The following is a 22,471-nucleotide window of genomic DNA, read 5'->3' on the forward strand; positions in this document are numbered from 1 at the left end:
TCCTTCTCTAAACGACTGCCTTCTTACAGGACCGAAGCTACAAGCTGATATCGTGACCATCCTCTTGCGCTTTCGCACTCATAAGTATGTTTTCACAGCCGACATTCGGCAAATGTACCGTCAGATCTTGGTTGACCCTGTTCACCGTAAGTATCAGCGGATTCTATGGCGGTTCAGTCCATCAGATCCGGTTGAATGCTATGAACTCAACACGGTCACGTATGGAGTTTCTTCGGCGCCTTTTCTGGCCCTTCGAACATTGCATAAATTAGCAGATGATGAAGAAACATCTTTTTCCCTGGCAGCTAGAATCCTTCGTGATGACGTATATGTAGATGACGTCGTGTCGGGATCTGATGATCTCCAAGGTTCCATCAACCTCAGGGATGATCTGATTGCTCTATTGGGTAGGGGTGGATTCGAGTTGAGAAAGTGGTCAAGTAATAATCCATGTATTCTTGAAGGTATTCCAGATGACCATCAGTTGTCACAATCCTTTTCCTTCGATGAGGGCGATTTTGTCAAAATTCTGGGTTTGAGATGGAATCCTTGCTCAGACTGTTTTTCATTTGCCGTTACAGGAATAGAAAATAGTTGTACGAAACGGAGTATTCTTTCACAACTTGCACGCATCTATGATCCATTGGGTTTTCTAACACCCTTCACATTTCTTATGAAATATTTTATTCAGCTGCTCTGGGTTCAGGGACTGCAGTGGGATCAGGTTCCTTCATCGGAATTTGTCGATCATTGGAGTCAGTGCAGGTCCGAATTGTCTGATCTGCAGGAGTTACAAATTTCGCGACGTCTAAGTCTTAGTTCAAGGGTGAGATGTGAACTACACGGATTTGGTGATGCAAGCGAGAGAGGATATGCTGCAGTGGCCTACTTCCGATTTTTAAACACTGCAGGAGAGGTCTCGATTTCTTTCATTTGCGCCAAGTCTAAAGTTGCTCCAGTTAGGCGAATTTCACTTCCTCGTTTAGAGTTATGTGCCTCTTTATTACTGGCCAAATTAATTTCTTTCATCAAATCCACTTATTCATCTATTAAAATAGATGATATATACGCTTGGTCAGATTCTAAAGTTGCTCTAGCGTGGATTAAATCTTCTCCTCATAAATGGAAATCCTTTGTCAGCAATAGAACGACAAAAATTCAGGATTTGGTACCGCCGGAACGTTGGTTTCATGTGAGGTCTGAAGACAATCCTGCTGATTTTGGATCTAGGGGACTCACGCCATCAAAACTGGTGAGATGCACCATGTGGTGGTCGGGACCAAGTTGGTTGTCCTCACCAGCTCCATTCAACTTGGAGGTGGAGTTTTCAGGTTCTGATGATCCCTTATGTTCAGCAGAGGCAGGAAAAATTGCATTGACAACCTGTATCGAAACAACCTTGGTTGATGATATTTTGTCCAGGTTTTCTACGCTCTCCAAAATTCAGAATGTTCTGGCTTATGTTTTGAGGTTTTGTTTCAATTCTAGATATCCTTCTCTACGCCGACGTGGTGGCTTGACTTCCTCGGAGCTAAAGAAATCTCTTTATCTCATCGTGAAAACTGTTCAATCACAGGTTTTTAGTGATGATATACTCAATCTTCAGAGAAAGAAACTTATTTCCAAACCTCTAAGAAAATTAAACGCGTTTCTTGATTCAGATGGAATTCTCAGGGTGGGCGGTCGTATTGCCTTTTCTGGACTCTCCTACGAGAATAAACATCCAGCACTTCTTCCTTGTCACCATCTCTTAACAGATTTAATTATCCGACATTTTCATATTCTTTATCTGCATCCAGGGCATCAGATGCTACAATATTTATTATGCCAACAGTTTTGGATTCTTTCACCACGAAGAGCGATTCATCGTGTACTTTCTAAATGTAATACATGCTTCAGAGTAAACCCAAAACCTGTCCAACCACTCATGGGAAATTTACCCGCTGTTCGTTTAAATAAAATTAAACCTTTTAGGTGCGTTGGCGTTGATTTTGGGGGCCCTTTCTTCGTTACCATGTCACGAAGTCGTGGAACTAAATATACCAAAGCATATATATGCCTTTTTATATGTTTTGCTGTGAAGGCAGTACACGTTGAGCTGGTTTCTGATCTCTCCTCAGAGGCCTTTCTGGCAGCATTACGACGATTTATTGCCCGTCGCGGTAGGTGTCAGAGAATTTTTAGTGACGGAGGTACCAATTTCCGAGGTGCTCACGGAATTCTACTCAATTTGATGAAAAATGCGGTAGAAAGTGAAAAAATTGAGTGGACGTTCAATCCCCCGTCATCCCCTCACTTTGGAGGACTTTGGGAGGCGGGAATAAAATCTACGAAGACTCATCTCCTGAGAGTAATAGGTGAACAAAAGCTCACCTATGAGGAGTTGTACACTGTGCTCACACAAATTGAGGCCGTTCTAAATTCGCGCCCTCTATGCCCTCTTAGCAGTGACCCCAACGATACCTCAGCTTTAACCCCAGGACATTTTTTAACTCTTGCGCCTCTCTCAGCACTACCTGATGAAGATTTGTCCGATCTACCGATGGGAAGGCTTTCTCGATGGCAATTATTAACACGAATGCATCGGGATTTTTGGAAGCGTTGGCAAAGGGAATATTTACACACTTTGCAACAGCGGAAAAAGTGGAATGAATCATCCAATTATCCATTGAAGCCAGGAATTCTGGTCATTGTAAATGACGGGCCAATCTCACCTTTACGTTGGCGCTTGGCACGTATAGAAAAATTACACCCTGGCTCCGATGGAATAGCTCGTGTGGCTACAATCAGAACCGTTAATGGGTCACTGCAGCGACCTGTCGTTAAGCTTTGTCCGCTTCCCGAACAATAGCGACGAGTTTTTTTTTTTTTTTTTTTAATTCTCTCTCTCTCATATATTTTCACTACAAGTAATTATATAATATTTTTTTTTCCCTCTCTCACAATATTATATAAATGTATATTAGTGTTTTTTTTTTTTTTTCTTCTTTCTTATCTTCTACTTAAAATATAACTATTTTAGGTGGGCGGTTATGTTACTGCAACGCTCAGTTATAGTATTTATTCGGTTTCATAATTATTCATTATTAATATTCAGTAAAGTTTATTTTTCGGATTTGAATTGAGCGTTGAATCAATAGCCGCGTTTCATTTTTATGTTGTAAATAAATACGTTGGAAAATCTCGGGCTACATATGGGAACATATGGACGAGAGATGAATTCAATTCGAATTCTCGGTTCACGAAGTGCGAAGCAAATTTCTCATTGAATTCTCGATATTCGAAATCTCATAATTTCAAGAAAAGGTGTGTGAAAGCTTTCCAAGGACTGCAAATAGATACCAGGATAGTACCAGCTCCCCATTCTGGCGATCGTTCCAATAAAGGTAGGTTCGAGTGCTTCCAGCGTATCTTTTGTATTCTCCATTTTCTTTTCTAATTTAAATCAAACGTTAATTGAGCTACCGTAACAGTTTCTATCTGGAGGGGATTGAATCGGACACCGTTTCATATTGGGTGCTCTGGGTAAATGTATAGTACCCAGTAGCACGTGCCAATATTGAATGAAGTGCCATCAATTCCAAACGTTCTCCATCGGAGAAGAATGCTATATTGCTCTGATGAGGTCAAATGAGACCGAAACCACGGTCAGCATCTGCTTTTCTTCGATGGAGCGTACTCCATTTGGGGCCTTGACGATGGCAAATTGGCTAGTTCAATTCAGATCGTAACACTTGTTGATATTCATATCGGCGGGTGGTATGCATCTGAATTTATCCTTATTACTAAAAATAACATTTTTTATGGTTTCTCAACAGCCTGTATATCTTTTAAGCCGAGTCGATTCGAAAAAAATGGTAAAGGAAAAAAGTGGTTTTTTTACCTCAAAAATCTGCTGTCAAAATATTTGTAAGAATCGAACACTCACCCTGTATATTTTCACGTAAAAGTCGAAATAACATAAAAAACAAGGAATTCATTGATTAATGGAGATATTCATGACATACCTTCTCTCACGTAAGTCCAACCCATTCTGGTGTAATCTGAAGTTATCTTTGTACCAAAACGGGTAGTGAGACTCTCTGCTATAGTTTGCATCCATAACCTTCTATCAGAAAGATTTCTTGAACCATACACATGGCTCCCTCTGGTTTTTCCTGATGCGTTTATTTTGAAACAATGTAATTCATAATTATCTGACCTGAAATTTATAACTGATAACATTCGAATTGTAAAAGATAATATTGCACTGTTACTTCAATTTTAGTTTAGGGTGTTTGACAGTTTCAACACTAAGTATTGTATCAATAGGGAAATGTTCCTTTATATTTTCGCAAGAATTATTGGAGTAACAAACAAATACGCCGTTCTCTAGCATACACCATCTGCCGCTGTATTCTCCAAATAGATCTTCTACAGGTCCATTTTGTACTTTGTAAAGCATCCCTTTTTTGTAAGCAGAGTTTTTCATGTTGACCATTGGTCTTTGAACTAAGCCTGAAAAAAAAGGAGGAACTCAGTTTGCTGTGAATACTGGATAGTTTCGAAATACGGCAGACCAAATGAAACCCAAAATTTGTATAACGATTACCAAAATTTCCCATCTCAAGGAAAATGCGAAAAGCTGATGAACTCAATAAATACCGATCGTAAGGTGAAATGTAATAGTGTATTTTCAAACATTAACTTTATTCATTCCAGTAGAAGTTCATGGGCTGTTTTGAGGAAACTAGATGAGGCTACTCCTCAAGCGATGTCATCTTCCAAAATCGATCCTAAACTGACTGCTCGTCGACTTATTGATGTTTCTAAAATTTTACATTTTTAGGACCCCTACTCCAGCTGTGGATGTCATCTTTAATCCATTTAATATAGATTAATTAGGATCAGCAATTAAATCCACCAAATCTCGGAAAGCTGCTGGTTTCGACGGAATTCATCCTGAGTTCATCAAGCATTTGGGCAGAAGGTCCTTGTCTTGGTTGTTATCTTTTTATAGTAACATTCTAAATTTTGGCAATTTCCCGGCCGAGTTTCTAAAGGCAAAGGTCATAGAGATTTTAAAAAGTGGAAAGGATTCTTCTGATCCTAGTAGTTATCGGTCCCTTAGTTTAAGAAGTGTTCCTTTCAAAACTTTAGAGAATCTAATTCTTTTTAGAATTGAATCGACTCTAGAAAACGCTTCCCAAAATTGTCAAGGGGTTTTTGGAAAAATAGAAATTGTTGGGATCAGGTTCTGAGCCTCGTCACTCTCATTGAAGCAGGTTTCAATGAAAAACTAAAAACAGGAACAGAATTTGTGGGTTTATCTATAGCATATGACACAGTTTGAAAGGATGGTTCGATTTTCAAACTTGCTGTCAGAAGATTTCGTGTTTTTGTTGATGATAATAGTAGTAACTTCAAAATTTTGAATAATGGTCTTCCACAAGGATCAGTTTTAGTTCCTCTTTTTTCAATTTATATCTGTGTGATATTACTACTACTTCTTCTGAGAAATTTATATAAGCTGATGATATTGCCTCGCATTCCGTCATTCTGATTTTTGATGTATTGAGAATAATCTAGAGATTTAGAAAGTTTGAGAAATTACTTCTTTGAGTATCTTTCGCGTCCTAGCCCAAATAAAACCGAGGTTTCGTGTTTCCATTTGAATAATCATAAAAAATATAGAGGGCGTAGTTTTCAGTAATTCTTTTTTCGAACATAACTTCAATCCAAAATATCTAGGAGTTAAGCTGGATTCCTCGCTGAATTTCAAAGTACATTTGGAAAATTTGCGTCTGAAGTTGAAAACGAGGAATAACATCCTGCATAAACTGGCTGGTACTTTTATGGGGTGCTGATGAAACTACTCTTCCTACGGCAGCCCTAGCTTTGGTTTGTTCGGCTGCTGAATATTGTTGCCCTTTTTGGGTTAATAGTGTTCATGTGCGAAAAGATGATGTACAGCTAAATCTTTCTGAGTATTATTATTACTACTACTATTAGATCTTCACCTATTCATTTGTTCTTTCAAACATTATACCGTCCCAAATTCGTAGACAGAGTGTAGTTAGGAATTCTTGGAATAAATTTCACTTCTTTCCCGACTCATTTCCAATGTTGTCCTATATTCCACAAAATACGACTCCCAGACTGAAGTCGCGTAAACCCTTATGGTACAATTTTTACTCGAATTTTTACTTAATTTGAATGTTAGGGACAAGGACATTTGGCAGTCTGAAATTTTCAACCAAGAATTAGTTACTTATCCCTCGAATTGAGTTCATGGTTCTGATCTTCCCAGGAAAATATGGTGTGTTCTGAATCGTATAAGAACAGGTCACAGACGTTGCAATACTATGCTCTTTGAAAGCCCTAGTCGTGAATGCGGGGAACCAGAAGACCCTATAAATCAATTGGTTAGGATGATTTCAAAGCTAGTCATACAGTTTCCGAATCTTTTTTGAATTGAGTTGTGCATTCTATACTTCATTCAAATTTATTTTAGCAGTCGGTTGGCCATGAAATAATTTTCTCAAGTTTTTGTAACTAGAACGAAGTTAGGTTGGCACTCATGAAATGTCGTTAATATCATAACGCCGTTGCCACAACTAATATCAATTTTTATTACGAAAATGCCGAAAGTGATTGAAAAAAGAGACAGGGTTTCAGGAAGTGCTATTTAGAATTCAGGTCCGCTCATTCAAATAGTTATACCCTGATATTCTGAAATCCACAATACGTCAGACGGTAGCGAACATATTCAATGTAAGAGAATTTATATAATGTTTCATATGAATCTAAACGACTTATATTTCAGCTGGATATTTCCACAATCAGAAAGATTGTGAATGAAGAGGATGACAAAGAATTTCCTTCTATTGGGAGACCCAAAAAAGTGGTGGCATTTGAGAATTTTATGTTTGAGTGAATCAATGCGAAAAGTTTACTACAGGATTTTCGATAAATGTCATCGAAGAATAAGTTCCCTAAAATGGATTTTTCTATTTTTCATTTGACTTCTCCTATACAATCTAAATGTCTTAAGGTACTAATAAATACCTAATTATTATTATTAGATCAACGTATTAAGATGAATAGCCACAAATACGCGCAAGTTGCCCTGTTACTTGTTTATTCATGTGAAATTTTTGTTCGAAGGTGAAGTTCATCTTAACTTGAAACTTCCTTCAATTACTTTTACTTATATTGATGCAAGATGATTTTTGTTGAAGAATTTAACATTCTTGTAATTATCTGTTAATTCCTTCGGGAGATACCCATTCCCAACCACTGCATCATATGCATTTCATCTTCGAGTTAATATTTTTGAAATCTACATATGATGTAAGCCAAAGAAGATAACGAACATTAACTCTCCTCAAGCTAGTGCATATTATGATATTATACTGATATCTTGTATTTCCCATGCAAATAACTGGATTTGGTATGCCTTCAATCAGTTTGTATAAACTTCAAATATGTTCGTCACATATTTTCCGAAGAGATTCGACATTGTGATAAAATACGTAACAGAAACTTTTACGTAGAACGGGCAACATAGCGTTGATTTAAAACCCAAAAATGTTTTGACAAGCTTCATAACCCCACATTTTCGTACTATACAGAGTGAAATGTGTCAAATTTCCATGGCCAACCGACTGCTAAAATAAAAATGAATGAAGTATAGGTCGACTACTAAAGTGGAATATACTACGTATTCATTCGAGAATAAAGGGAAAACATCTAGAAAAGAAGCAAACTCTTACCTTCTTTATGTTTTCCTTTAATAATTTCGGAAGAAGCAATAACAACATCTTTGACATGCTTCAACCAGCTCTTCCTCTCACCGCCATTCTTCAAATGGTTCAGCGCAGAAGGTGCGGGAGCAGGTCGCAATCTTTCATCTTTAGCGTTTGACGCCACTGGTTCCTCTTGGAGAGAATCGAATCTGACGGGGGGCGAAGGTGGGTTGGCAAATTCTTCAGCTTCCGAATCTGATATGCTCCAGGTGTCAATGGTCCTGTGTGCGGAAATGTTGCCATAAAGATCCTCTTGAAGGATCTCCTCCAGCATTTTGTAGTCTTCTATTTTGCCATCTGAAATTGAAATGATTTCTCAAAATAAAAATATATAGACGAACAACGAAATGTGCTATAGAAATTTTAAGAGATCGAATGAATCCGACAAGCATTGTTTATTTTTTTAAAAATATTTGTAATCGGGAGGACTATTTGGATGCTTAATTCCAGACATTAGTATATAGAATCTTTAGATCCGTCTTAAACTTTTTTCCATTTCTAAATAATTGGTAATATAAAATGTCCAACAGTTCAAGGTAATCTGGGTTGATTTATTGAGCTGGTTGTCGTCCTTCAGAAGGTTGTGGCCATTTTCCAAATGAACATGTTGACTTTTTTAAGAGCAGAAAGATTTCAAGAAATTTGATTCACAGATGGGATATCATGCCCAGAGAACAGATTTTTTCTTCATTGCTCTTGGATTAAGAAAACCTTAAACACGAATAATCGGACCCTGCCAATGCCCTAGGGCTAAAAAGACATTTCAGATTGATTAATAACCATTTCAGAGATATAGAGGAGAGTCGGTGCTTTTTAATTTAATTTAATTTTTCAATGCAATTTTTTGGAAATTGTCGATTTGTCGAAAACCATTCCGTTACCAGAGTTTTTCCAAAATTTCATCCGTTTCAAAGATATTTAGATGCTCTGTCACCATCGAATTTGGGACGCTCTGTACAAGTCAATACCGCACTTCATATTACCACATAAGGGATAAATAATATTCTCAGAAAATGATAAGAATTCATGGAAATATAGATGAGTATAATAATAGTATGCATAATATAAGTATGTATAATAAGTATAATTCATATAACTATAATAATATAAGTATCTAGTTGACAATGCTTCCTCATGTTTTTCTTTCTCTAATTTCTTTTGTGACAATATGTCTTCCTTTTCCTCATAGTTCGGAAGTCCTTTGGTAGGCTGTTTTCTTTTGGAAGTTTCACTATATTTAAGGATGTGCCGATATGAGTTGATCAACTAGATTTGAAATTATTTTTTCTCAAACTCTTCTGGTGCAATTTTTAATGCGAAAATGGTTCAATTAGTTTCCACCCGAGATAAGTTTCTATTGCTACTATACTCCATTCGCTTTTATAAATGAATTCGGCTGGCCATGAAAATTTGACACATTCCACTCTTTATAGAAATGTGGGGTTATGACGCTTATCAAAACATTTTAAACCAGCGCTATGTTGTCCATTCTACGTGGAAGTCTCAGTAATTACGTATTTTATTCCAATCACTTCGGAAAATATGAAGTCGAAAATATGTATTTGACGAACATAATTGGCGTTTAAATAAACTGATTGAAGGCATACCAAATCTAGTTATTTGCATTGAAAATATCAGTTTTTCAATATATTTATTTTTGCCATAGAAGAAAATTGAATTATTGTCACAAGTCAAATGAAAAATAGAAAAAATAATTTCCTGTAACTTATTTTACGATGATCTTAATCGAAAATCCTGTACTAACTTTTCGCATTCGTTCACCCTGAAATATAATTCTCAAATGCCGCCACTTTTTTGGGTTTCCAATAGAAGGAAATCCTTTGTCATCCTCTTCATTCATATGCCAACCTCACCTACTCGCGGTGCACCCTCTGGCGACCGAACATGAGCGGTATAACTCTGGTTCCCACAATTACCTAGCCTAAACATTGCCTTGAGCAGGCTCTCTGCGTAGCTTAGGTTACGTCTTTGATCTTGTCGTCTCAAGATACCTATGCCACAAGAAAATCTAGTCGAAACCGCAACCAAAGTTACACTGACAGCGTTACCAGTGCAGCTTTTAAACAGCTTCTAACCCAGCTCCTACAAAAAGATGGATCAGTCGAACAGGACAAAATTTGTATCCGGAGGTAAACTACCCTTCAATTCGGATCTCCGAGGGAGACCGTATCAATTCCGCATCACGGGCATTTCGGAAGCTAAAAGACAGAGTTTCAAAATCACGACCTCAATCTGAAAACCAAGACAGCTGTGTACAAAGCAGTGGTCCTCCCAACGCTTCTTTACGGAAGCGACAAGTGGACGTCCTACAGGCGACATATTATACAGCTTGAACAAACGCAACAACGTCATCTAAGACAGATAATGCACATCAGATGGTTCCACAAAGTTTCGAATGCAGAAGTCTTGCAGCGGGCGAGTTGTATAACAATCGAGACTCAAGTAACGAGAGGCCGACTCTGATGGAGCGGCCACATTCTAAGGATGCAAGACACAAGACTCCCCAAAATAACTCTGTATGAGGAACGAAATCGCAGATAATTATTCCATTCCGTTCTAAAGTCAATAATTCGAACTGAAAAGTGCCATTCAGATCTTCGATTGTCACATCATATAATGTAAGAGTTTCAGGAGTTGAGTTTTCTGATAAAACACTGTACAATAACTCAATGCCCTCAGTTTTGTGCCAGAATTACTAGAGAATTCAACTATCACAGTTTGTTAAAGCACCGGTAGAGCTATGCTTATCAATACATTTTTCGGATTGTTAGGTTTTCGAGATTCAGGAATATATGAAATTTTCTTCTCTTCAGTTTGCGATATTGATGAGTCACCAGTTAATAGTGAGAAATGCCTTTTACCTCATTTTATAAGCGCTTTGGATCTTTTTATAGTATGATTGGTTTTTAAACATACATTCCCCACAATTTCCTTTCCTTCTGCGATAGTTTGGAGCAATCTTGGCTTGGATTCGATTAGATCTTCACAACACGTAGAAAATTTGTTCATTTTGTGAGCCTTTTCTCAACTTAAACAATAAAAATCGCAACTGTGTGCAGATTTTGCGTTTCTTTTGTATTTATACAGGGTGGTTCAAAAGTCTGGAAACGGTGGATTTATTTCGCACATGGGTGGAAAATCCGAATTCTGATACAGGGCCTTTAGTAATCTCGCCCGAGGAATCGAATGGGCAATGGACCCATAAGATTTTTGGCCCGATGGGGACAAACTTCGAAATTTCAACTGCAAGTCCATCTTTTTTATTGCAGACACGCATTCAGCGGGAGATTTTCATCAGAATTTGTTGAAACCAAAAATTTTTTCGTTTTGGACCCTATGCAGCGTTTTTCGTTCAAAAATTCGGGCCTGAATGGAATAAATGGAATGGAATTGCGCTTGCTCTGTACAGTTCACAACCGTTGTTAAAACTCATCTTGAAAATTCAATATAAATTTTCTTTTATATCACTTGGATTCAAGAGCTTGGGACATTCCAAGGATTGTAAAATGATGAAAGCAACCGAAAGGCACAAATATAATTTTAAAAAAATACGTTTCCATTGAAAAAGTTTTTTCTATTATTTACAAGGTTGGCAAACGTTCCTGAACTCGTCCATTCTCTTGACATATTTTGTAGAACTCATCGAGCGCTACTCAGATCTCTCATCACAACTCTTCTGAGATCAATTTTTTACACCATATGAAATATTTTTTAACCTTATTATAGCTGATAAATTGGAAAGTTTTGTTTTTACGATAAAAGTCACTCGACATATAACGTAGAACTCGCCGAGCGCTATCAGAACTCTTCTGATGAAGTTTTGCTGACATAGGAAATATTCGTTTTCAAATTTCTGAACTTATTTTTGCTGATAAATTGAAAAGTTTCGTTTCTTCGATTGAACTCTCTTGACATATCAGAACGCTTCTCAGAACCTTCATCGGAACTCTTCTGAGGTCAATTTTGACCACCATATGAAATTTTTTTTTTTCGAATTTTTGAATTTTGAATTTTTGCTAAAAAATAGAAAAGTTTTGTTTTTTCGATAGAAGTCACCTGACATATTTTGTAGAACTCGCCGAGCGTAATTCAGAACTCTTCTGGGACAAGTTTTTCCGATATAGTAAATATTGGTTTTCAAATTTCTGACCTTATTATTATTAGGCTTGTTCTTAGAGTGGTTCACAACGGTTGTGAACTGTACAGAGCAAGCGCAATTCCATTTTAGGGTATCGAAAATCCATTTGCGCTTGCTCTGCACAGTTCACAACCGTTGTGAACCACTCTTATAACAAACCTATTATTGCTCATAAATTGAAAAATTTCGTTTTTCGATAAAAGTCACTTCACATATTTTGTAAAACTCGCCGAGCGCTATTCAGAACTCTTCTGAGATCAAGTTTTGTCAACATAGGGAATGCCGGTTTTCAAATAACTGACCTTATTATTGCTGATAAATTGAGAAGTTGCGTTTTTTCGATTGAACTCTCTTGACATATTAGAACGCTTACTCAGAACCTTCATCGGAACTGAAATATCTTATATTTTTCTCCCGAAATTTTTCGAGATTCAAAAACCTATGTTCTGAGTTTTTAATTTAATTTCCCCAAAACTCTTTCCAAAAACGATCAGGAACTCTAGAACCCTTTCTTCTTCAACGAAAAATAGTACCAGAACTTATTTTTTCGAAAAAGACGGCACCGCTTGAAGTTAGAGCCACTATTCGCCGGAACTATTCAAAATTTGTATCAGGAACTTCAGAACTCTAAAAAAAATACCATTTTTCAAAAAAGTCGGCCCAAACTGCACATGAGTCCAACCTCCGATGTTCCTCGTAGCTTCCGTGATGTACTTCTAATTAATCATGAGTTTTCGTTGTTTTGTTTCATTAAAAAAAAGGAGGATGAGAAAGTTTCTAATTACAAGAATTTTTTTAATCAAGGTGAGTGAAAAGGCGAAATAACAAGTGAGAGAAGTCATTGCTTTTTGTTGGTTATCTGAAAATAATTAATTGATACGACGAAAAATATGTCATTATGGACAAATTCAAGGTAAGTAGTTTAGAAACAGCCAATCTGACGGTCCATGATGAATATTGATGATCGGAAACTGACATACTCTCTTTGGACTTGTATAACGCCTGATTTTGTTGAGCAAGAATACACAACCACAACCCCTGTGAATTTCAAAAAAAAAAAATCCCGTGGGTGCGATTTTTTCTAGTGAATGTAATGCTCCCAGAAATCCATCTAGGATAACATTAGCAGGCGACAACCTATTGGTTCTAATGGATTTTGAATAACGATGCCGTATTGGCGCGCAAATAAATTGCTGAACTCTTATCTCAAAAAATACGACGAAGCCTAGTCGTTTATAACATTCCAATTACCGATACTCATACGTTTATTACTTATTACTATTTATGAATAAGCAAAGTATTTATATCAATCAGAGCACTGAGAAGTGTGAATCATTTGATTTTTCGTAGTGTGGAACGAGTCGGTTGTGAATCAATCACTGTATATATCTTATGTGTGACTACTAACGGAAATGTAATAATACGAAGTGGTTTATCTTTCGCTGCCTACTTGCGATAGATACCCAACAGAAAACAATAATAATTATTCTGTGCGAAGTTGCATAATTACATATGTCTATGACAAATACTTCCGTTCCATTATTTTTGTAATATGGTCAATGATATCTCCTTTCTGACTATCCCGAATTTTAGCAAATTCATTGTTTACTTCCATTCCTATTACAATAAAATTCTATTCGAAATTGAATATGTTATCGGATCAAAATATCAAAGGAAAAATATGACCATTTGAAAATTCGAGAATGAATTTCTTGAAAAAAAACTCGTGTTTGGATATCTAAACACGAGTTTTTGAGCGAATGGAAACAAGGATCCAAATCGAAGAGTTGCTTGAATGCCCCAAAGCACTCCTTTGACTAATTGATTAATTGCTTAGAACAATTCGAATCTCGATTTGAATCCTTAATACTAACCGGAAAGATTACGCCCAAAGGCATTATCTCAATACTAACGTACGTTCAAAGAAATTCGTCGTCAAGCGGGCTTTGGAATGTTAATGCCCGTTTGCACCGTTTCGCTGGTAACCATGGTTAAACTAATCGATGTTTAATATTTAAACGTTATTTAGCATTTGACGGTTTGCACCGTGGAATCATAATCGTTGTTTAATTTAATCATCGATAGATTTGGCAACACCACTCACAGCATCAAAAATTCAAAATTTCAGCCAAGCACATCATAGAAGATAAATTAAAAAGAAAAAGAAATCAAGGTTTTCTGACTAAACTTCTGTTGTCAAGGTGGGAATTTTGAACATTTTTTTGGATATTCGGTGTTGTGTTTTGAATTTGAAGTGCGAACATGGGTAACATCAACACTTCCTGGTACTCTAGGAAAAGAAGCCTTCTTGTGAAAGGACTGTTGAATTTGCACTATATCCTCATCTTTGGTCATTTTAAGGAATTCGGAATATAATTTACCAATTGCTAATGAAACTGCATAAAACCTCAATGTAGCTAGCAATTGATTTATTGGGTCAACACTATTATTCCTGAAATATCTATATTTGTATATAACTAATTATTGAATTCCAAATATCCATATATGGCAAAAAAATAACACGGTTTCTTTCGTTAAACGAAATCTTCTGAAATAAGTGAGGTCCATTCTTTCGGAATAATTTCTTCTACAGGAAAAACATCTGGGAAATTCCAAATCATTCTCCATATATGGCAAAAAAAATATCACTGTTTCTTGCGTTAAACGAAATCTTCTGAAAAAAGTGAGGTCCATTCTTTCGAAATAATTTCTTCTACAGGAAAAACATCTGGGAAATTCCAAATCATTCTCCATATATGGCAAAAAAATAACACGGTTTCTTGCGTTAAACGAAATCTTCTGAAAAAAGTGAGGTCTATTCTTTCGAAATAATTTCTTCTACGGGGAAAACATCTAGGAAATCCAAATTCGATATTGCCAAAGTGCATCAAGATCATCATCAAGTAATATCTCATGTTCCAAATCATCCATTATTAATTCGAATTTTATATCAACACAAATAGAAAACACAGTTGTCAATCGAATTTGAAGTTTTACTTCAATCAACGTTTTAATCGAGCTTTAATCGAGCAAATCTCTGCGTTTAGTTTAAACAACGTTTAAGGGCCTTATAATCAACGTTTAGGAACGGTGCAACCCGGTTAAGGAATTAAACGTTGTTTAAGAATATAATCGTTGTTTAGACAAACGGTGCAAACGGCCATAAGGGTCATATTCTGTGATTAGTGTGATTGAACGTAATGCTTAGCTTAGCTTCTGGTATAACTTTTTGTGGTTATCTTTCTAATTTGATGAAACCATCAAACAAGTTACTACTAAGAATTTATCCTAAGATAATTCAAACCTAATATTACGCTACAGATTGAAATATTATTTATTGGTATGTTTAATAATAGAATTTGTGTCCTTTATCATCGACATTCTTTCCTGATGAAAAAAGCCTCTTACAGCATACTTTTCAAACGATTATTTTCGAGTTACGACAGGTTGAAGAATTGCTAGGCAAGAAATTATATCGAGCCTGGGACTGCACTGCCGGTACTGCGACTAAGAAAACACATGTAGTTATTAAATAACTTATCCTAGTGAAAATCATGTAATAATTATGCATTTTCCATCAAGTATCAGACACATTAATTCAATATTAAAACATTATTTTGGCTGAAATAGCTTGGCAGCGTTTTTTTAAAAATTTGTAGATTTTAAAGGAGGGTTGCATTGCACTTTTGTGAGCAGTCCTCGTCACTACAGCTTCCACAACAGTTCCAGAGTTCTAATGAACTACAGTGTATGGAGGTCTTTTTCTCAATCCAACAAGTTTCTTGTCCATAGGGAAATGAAGAGTTTTTTCTGCCCCTACAGAATTTGCAATCTTGAGCTTCTGCTAGAACCATTCTCATTAGGTGGTCCTTTGAGGAATCCAATTGGTGCATAATATTCTTGCTAAGATCTAGAAATTCCAAACAAACTTTTTGGAAGAATCTTAGCCTCGGAAATTCCCCTAGAACTCTTGTAGCTACATTTACCTAATAAGACAAAAAGGTTGCGTTGTTGTCAAAGGAGATAGTTGTGTTCCTTTCCCAGCAAGTGTGTTAGTCTTTTCACTTGTTGTTTCTGCCTATTTTGTTGAGTTTCTTCAGATCCCCAATACCACTTAGAATTGATGGCATCATGACATGCAAGCTATGGTTCTGATGGGACAGAATATATTGAGCAGTTTCAACTGTACCCCTCACCAACAGCAGGACCAATTAATTTTATTATATGTTTCTAATGTTTACCCAGGTGATCAGTTAGAGCATAAGTCGCCAGGCTCAGTTGCTTCTCAAGAAGCAGGAGCTTTTTGACCTAAGGTTTACATGAGAAGTCTCAACCGCCTTAGATCACCCTTTATGTTCAATTCAGAGGAATATTTCCTAAGCATCCATTTGACGAAGAAGCTCTTGATAAACATACACTAGATGGCGGGAACCTCGCGAACGCCGGGCACCAAATAATTTTCGGAGCCTTCCTGCTTTCTCCTACTAGTTAGGAGTTGACCTTGTCATCAGTGCTGAGAGGATTAACTTTTAGCAAAAAATTAGATTTTGACTTTTAAGTTACAGATCTGAAATTTGAACCTCCTATAAACAATTTATCACATACAATCATCCAATGACAAGCTCAAAATATTTTCTTTGTTTCTCTGAAAAAGAGCTTGGAAATGTGTCATCCACTTTCTTCTAGCTCTTATAGTTCTCGGGATTCTCTCAGTAGACAACAAATTTTGCCCACCCAGTACAGTGCATCCCATTTTGGGTGATACAGCCAGGTTTCTCGCTTGTTATTCAAGATAAAGCCTTGCGGTCCAACTTTTTTGTGAAACCCAAGTTGGCCTAATCAGATTTTGCATAACTGTTTCCGTTTATGAGATACAGGGCGATTTTGGAAATTGATACTTTTTGGACCCTTCCTTCATCTCCAAAGTGAGATATGGAAAATCAATGGCCCACTAACAAAAATCATCATTATGTGATGTTTAAGTGTTTTTTAGCATTTCTGAACATCCTACCTATATAATATTATACGTCATTTTGAAGGGAAAAAAATAACAAATTCAACGAAGTAATAAAATACAGGGTGTTCCATTGAAAAAAATATAGGTTTGTGTCGTATCTTCGAAATCATACCTCGAAAAAAATATTGAGTAAGCCCCTGGATTCTACGCAGAATTCCGTATCAGACGTAGTTTTTAGCTCAGCATTATTTCTAATAACTTCGGAGATGAAGGAAGGGTCCGAAAAGTATCAATTTCCAAAATCGCCCTGTATCTCATAAACAGAAACAATTATGCAAAATCTGATTTGGACAACTTAAGTTTCACAAAAAAGTAGGAAAGGAACGTAAAAACCGCAAGGCTCTATCTTGAATAGCAAGCCAGAAACCTGGCTGTCTCACCCAAAATCGGATGCACTGTACAGTCAATGTTCTCAATTTCATTACTGTATCGGGTACATGAAGTCTACACTGTATTGTTACCCATGAAATAACATTATACATATATGGAGAACAATACAAATAAGCACGAGTCCTTGTAGCCAACAAATTTCTAGATAGATAGACATACAAAACCTGATTCTTTGACAACCTTCTTTCTGATTGATATGAAGGAATTAGAATTAAACATAAATCATAAAACTTGCAAGATCAAATTACAGAGGTTTCAAGTATCGTTAATATCACTTACCTGTATCAGCATAGCTTGCATTCAGCAAAGGATCAAACTGAAATATTATACTTTGGGAAGGTCTAGGCAATACAAAGTTTTCATATATCGAATTCCTCACATCAACACTAAAATTTGAATTCCTGTCTATTTCTGGTTGTTGTCTCGAACATTCCTCTACTTTTATTGGAGTGAGTGTTAGTTTTTCTTCAACTTCTTGCTTCAAATGACCAACTGAATCATAGAATTTCCAAGAGCTAGATCTACTCAACTCGCTGCTAGTTTCTAGTGTGAGGGAAGTATCTTCTGTACAAACAGAAGCAGAATCCTTGCTTTCATTGTTTGGATTATTTCTTTTGAAAGGATAAACACTTTCATAAATATCCTTATTGCATGTTTCCTCTATAGATACTGGTTTTCTAGGTACTGTGGAAACAGGTGAAGGCACTGCTGGTAATTCATTGTATAGTGAATCATCAGGTAGAGAAGGAGGTGGGTAAGAAGGAGGTGCTAAATTGAACAAATGTTCTCCCAATACTTCATCGGCTCGTTTTCTTGGTGGCTCCCAATTTGTATATTCTGGTGATTTAGCTGGCACAATAGGTGAATCAAATCTAATTGAATTGAAAATATCTAAATTGTTGTCCTCTTTTTCTTCACTGGTTGCATTTTCAGATTCACTTTCTTCAGGATGACTTGAAATACTGAACGTTCTTGTTAATCTTCTAACACTTTGCCTTGTACTTTCGATCTTATTTTGAACTAAGCCTCCAAATTCTCCTGCTATCTGCTTAGATGCATAACTAAAAGATTTAACACGCCTTGCCGTTCTAGACAAAGTTTTTACGTTTTCTTCGGATGATTTTGATGAAGAAGATTCATCCGACTTTTGGCTAGACATCGGCATTATTTTCGTTCTTGGAGCAGGAATCGGCTTCTTCACTTCTCCACCCAAACGTGGAGCTGGTACTGGCGTATTCATTTTTCACACATAATCAACTGCTAATCACAGCGATTCCCAGAAAGATTCGGTGGTAAACCTTTATATTATTCAATAATACCGTGGGTTAGAACATTCTAATAACAATTTGAGCCAAAAAAACTTAATGCGAGATTCAGTCAGAACAGTGAGTAACAAACCACTTTTCGATTAAAACTCGAATACACTTCTCAGATTCTTTGTTTTGCTAAATATCAATCATGTCCAGTGATGACTCATGTAACAGTCGCTGCAACAATTCAATAATTCCATTTAGTTTGTTTATTATCTTTTCTGGCTTATCTGATCTGGTTATTAAGTCTACCGCATAGAATATCAAATTTAAATTGTGGTTTTCAGTCTACAACTCAAGATTAAAAAAGTGTTACTCTTTGTCAAGATGACCGAAGTTGCGCAAAGTAACTATGACAATGACAGCCAGGGGCAGGGGCGTACAGCATACACCAATGATTTGGGGAACCCCGTTTTCGCTACTATGTTTCGCTATTTATGTTGCATACGATTGCAACATTTGCAGAAATAATAATGGACATTTGAGTTCAAACTTAAATAAATAATAACGCGTATATTAAAATATTCTTACTTTGTTTTAATGTTGTAACTGTTTAATAACCTTTCTCATCAACTTTAGGATATGAAAATTCTGGTAGAGATTATTATGATTGTTGCGATGATTATTAAGAATTGCTCACATGAATTTCATTAGCTTCACGATTAGGGTAATGTCAAGGCGCGTATACATCTGAGCAAAATAGCCGAATGAGCACGCCGCACCGAATGAGCGTTTATGCGGACAATTTTTCTTTAAGCCGCGTACACATCTGAGCAAAACAGCCGAATGAGCACGTCGCGCCGAATGAGCATTCAGATGTAGACGGACAAAACACACCGCACCGAACGCGCTCATGTTGCGCGGAGCCGATCCGCAATTTGTCGGTCCATCAAAGAAAATTCGTGCTCAGTGTGGACGGGTTTAGTTGACATCTTTGCCTCGAACCGAATGCACACATTTAAATATAGATTTCTCGCAAGAAACGTGTTTGACTTTAATGAAATAGTATGAAAACCACCCAATTTTGTCGCCCACACTCTGAATGTCATGCAAGAAAAAGTGCTGTTGAGGCTACGGTCTCGACTTCTTTGTAGATATAATTGTGAAGGCCATCTAGTACGCCGTCGTCTCTTCTTCTTTAGTACAGAATTATGAAAGAGGCACTAGCACAACCCAAGTTTTGCATCCTTAGAACATAGAATACATAGAATGATTTCTTTTTTCTAAGTTTCCATTGTTTACGATCGTAAGCACTGAACTGACACATCCGTTGGAGCGGCTCCGAATACATGCTCATGCTGTTCGTGCGTCGGAAAGAAAAATTGTCCGCATAAACGCTCATTCAGTGCGGCGTGCTCATTCGGCTATTTTGCTCAGATGTATACGCGCCTTTAGCCGCGTACACATCTGAGCAAAACAGCCGAATGAGCATTCAGATGTGGACGGACAAAACACACCGCACCGAACGCGCTCATGTTGCGCGAAGCCGATCCACAATTTGTCGGTCCATCAAAGAAAATTCGTGCTCAGTGTGGACGGGTTTATTTCCATCTTTGCCTCGAACCGAACGCGCACATTTGAATATGGATTTCTCGCAAGAAACGTGTTTGAAAATAATAAAATAGCAGGAAAACTGCCCAATTTTGTCGCCCTCACTTTGAATGTCGTGCAATAAAAATGTGCTGTTGAGTCTACGGTCTCGACATCTTTGTAGATATAATTGTGAAGACCATCTAGTACGCCGTCGTCCCTTCTTCTTCAGCAACTCGTACAGAAAGAGGCACTAGCAAAACCCAAGTTTTCCATCCTTAGAACATAGAATAAATAGAATGATTCCTTTTTTCTAAGTTTCCAGTTCGTGAGCACTGAACTGACACATCCGTTGGAGCGGCTCCGAACACATGCTCATGCTGTTCGTGCGTCGGAAAGAAAAATTGTCCGCATAAACGCTCATTCGTTTCGGCGCGCTCATTCGGCTATTTTGCTCAGATGTATACGCGCCTTTTGCGACGCACGAACAGCATGAGCAGGTATGTATTCGGAGACGCTCCAACGGATGTGTCAGTTCAGTGCTTACGAACTGGAAACTTAGAAAAACGGAATCATTCTATGTTCTAAGGATGGAAAACTTGGGTTGTGCTAGTGCCTCTTTCATAATTCTGTACGAGTTGCTAAAGAAGAAGGGAGGACGGCGTACTAGATGGTCTTCACAATTATATCTACAAAGAAGTCGAGACCGCAGCCTCAACAGCACTTTTTTATTGCACGACATTCAAAGTGAGGGCGACAAAATTGGGCGGTTTTCATACTATTTTATTAAATTCAAACACGTTTCTTGCGAGAAATTCATATTTAAATGTGCGCGTTTGGTTCGAGGAAAATATGTCAACTAAACCCGTCCACACCGAGCAGGAATTTTCTTTGATGGACCGACAAATTGCGGATCGGCTCCGCGCAACATGAGCGCGTTCGGTGCGGTGTGTTTTGTCCGTCCACATCTGAATGCTCATTCGGCGCGATGTGCTCATGCGGCTGTTTTGCTCAGATGTGTACGCTGCTTCACACGCAGCGGTGTGAGGTTCGTGAACAAATAAGGTCCTTTCGTTTGCATAAAAAGTGTAGCACTTTTCTACACTCGATTTTAGTATTCGCTTGCTGATTGAATTTACACCAGTGTAGAGGAGGTGTAGTTTATCTACATCTCCTTTGGACTATGTGTATTCAAACTACACTTCCTCTTCACTGGTGTAAATCAAATCGAGTGTAGAAAAGTGCTACACTTTTTTGCAAACGAAAGGACCTATATTAGTTAGGTTAGTAGTTAGGTTAGGTTAATCTTTGGTCGTGAATAGAACGATAAAAACGCCGCGTCTGACATGTTCCATATACATACCACTGATGACTGTACCAAAGGATCATAAAAACCGAGGCAGATAGGGCCTGTTCCGATATTGCTGGTCTTACTATCCCGCAATCGAATAACAATAGAACTCGAACGACTGGGCATCGTCTCTGCAATACTGACAGTACTGTACAGATTCAGGAATATCGGAAAAGACGGTAAGTGATCTCGACGACCCTTCGAGTCGGTTTCAAAAACGCCTGGCGATTCATACCAGCAATATCAGAACCATGGAGCTTTACTTTCATCTCCATGATCATTAACGACTCTCCGATAGTCCGATACAGAGACAACCTGTTGTCTCTGGTCCGATACGAGAAACATCTCGGACAAAACCGCCGCGTCTGACATTACCCTTACTTTCTAAACCGCCTCTTCGACCTCTTTCCATATGTACTTGGTTGAAAATTATACAGGGTTGTTGTCATAGATAAGTCTGGAATAAAATCAAAACTGTATTTTTAAGTGAACGTTTCTCAAAAATATTTCCCAGGTTTTGAAAGATACGTATTTTGGCGTTGCAACGGTGACGTCACATACAAAAATGTTTGAAAATATTTCGTGAATAATGAAAGCAAATGTGAAGCTTTCGAATCTGTTCATTAGAGAACTATGGAGGGTAACCTCCATACATTGAACTCTATGGGAACCCATAAAGTTCAATAGGCTCGCAACCGCAAGGTACTGCGAGTTCGATCCTGGGCTAGAGCCCCATACGGGTACGGGCCACCATTCACTGTTGGATTCAAATGAATCACAGATTATAGAATGGTTCAAATTAACAGTGCGTAAAGACACAGTAACAAAGCCTACACAGAACACAACTGGTTCTCCGAACTACTTCGGTACCAATGGAGAATCAGGATAAGAATAATAACATAGAGAAAGGTGTCTCTGAATAATAAT

The 22,471-nt window shown here is 37.4% G+C and overlaps 1 protein-coding gene across 1 annotated transcript in view; it reads right to left on the reverse strand.

The window, feature by feature from the left end:
- LOC123320228 (arf-GAP with Rho-GAP domain, ANK repeat and PH domain-containing protein 1) overlaps nucleotides 1-18,884 on the reverse strand; it is a 35,607-nt gene extending 16,723 nt beyond the window's left edge. Inside the window, exons 1-4 of the mRNA XM_044907477.1 lie at nucleotides 17,633-18,884; nucleotides 7,755-8,084; nucleotides 4,257-4,497; nucleotides 4,008-4,201 (exon numbers count right to left, since the gene is read on the reverse strand). Of these exons, the coding sequence (XP_044763412.1) occupies nucleotides 4,008-4,201; nucleotides 4,257-4,497; nucleotides 7,755-8,084; nucleotides 17,633-18,593 (1,726 nt within the window). The 5' untranslated portion in view covers nucleotides 18,594-18,884. The remainder of the gene's footprint in view (nucleotides 1-4,007; nucleotides 4,202-4,256; nucleotides 4,498-7,754; nucleotides 8,085-17,632) is intronic.
- Between the last annotated feature and the right edge of the window lie 3,587 nt (nucleotides 18,885-22,471).

The sequence above is a fragment of the Coccinella septempunctata genome, chromosome 1 (assembly GCF_907165205.1).
Source record: "Coccinella septempunctata chromosome 1, icCocSept1.1, whole genome shotgun sequence".
Lineage (NCBI taxonomy): Eukaryota > Metazoa > Arthropoda > Insecta > Coleoptera > Coccinellidae > Coccinella > Coccinella septempunctata.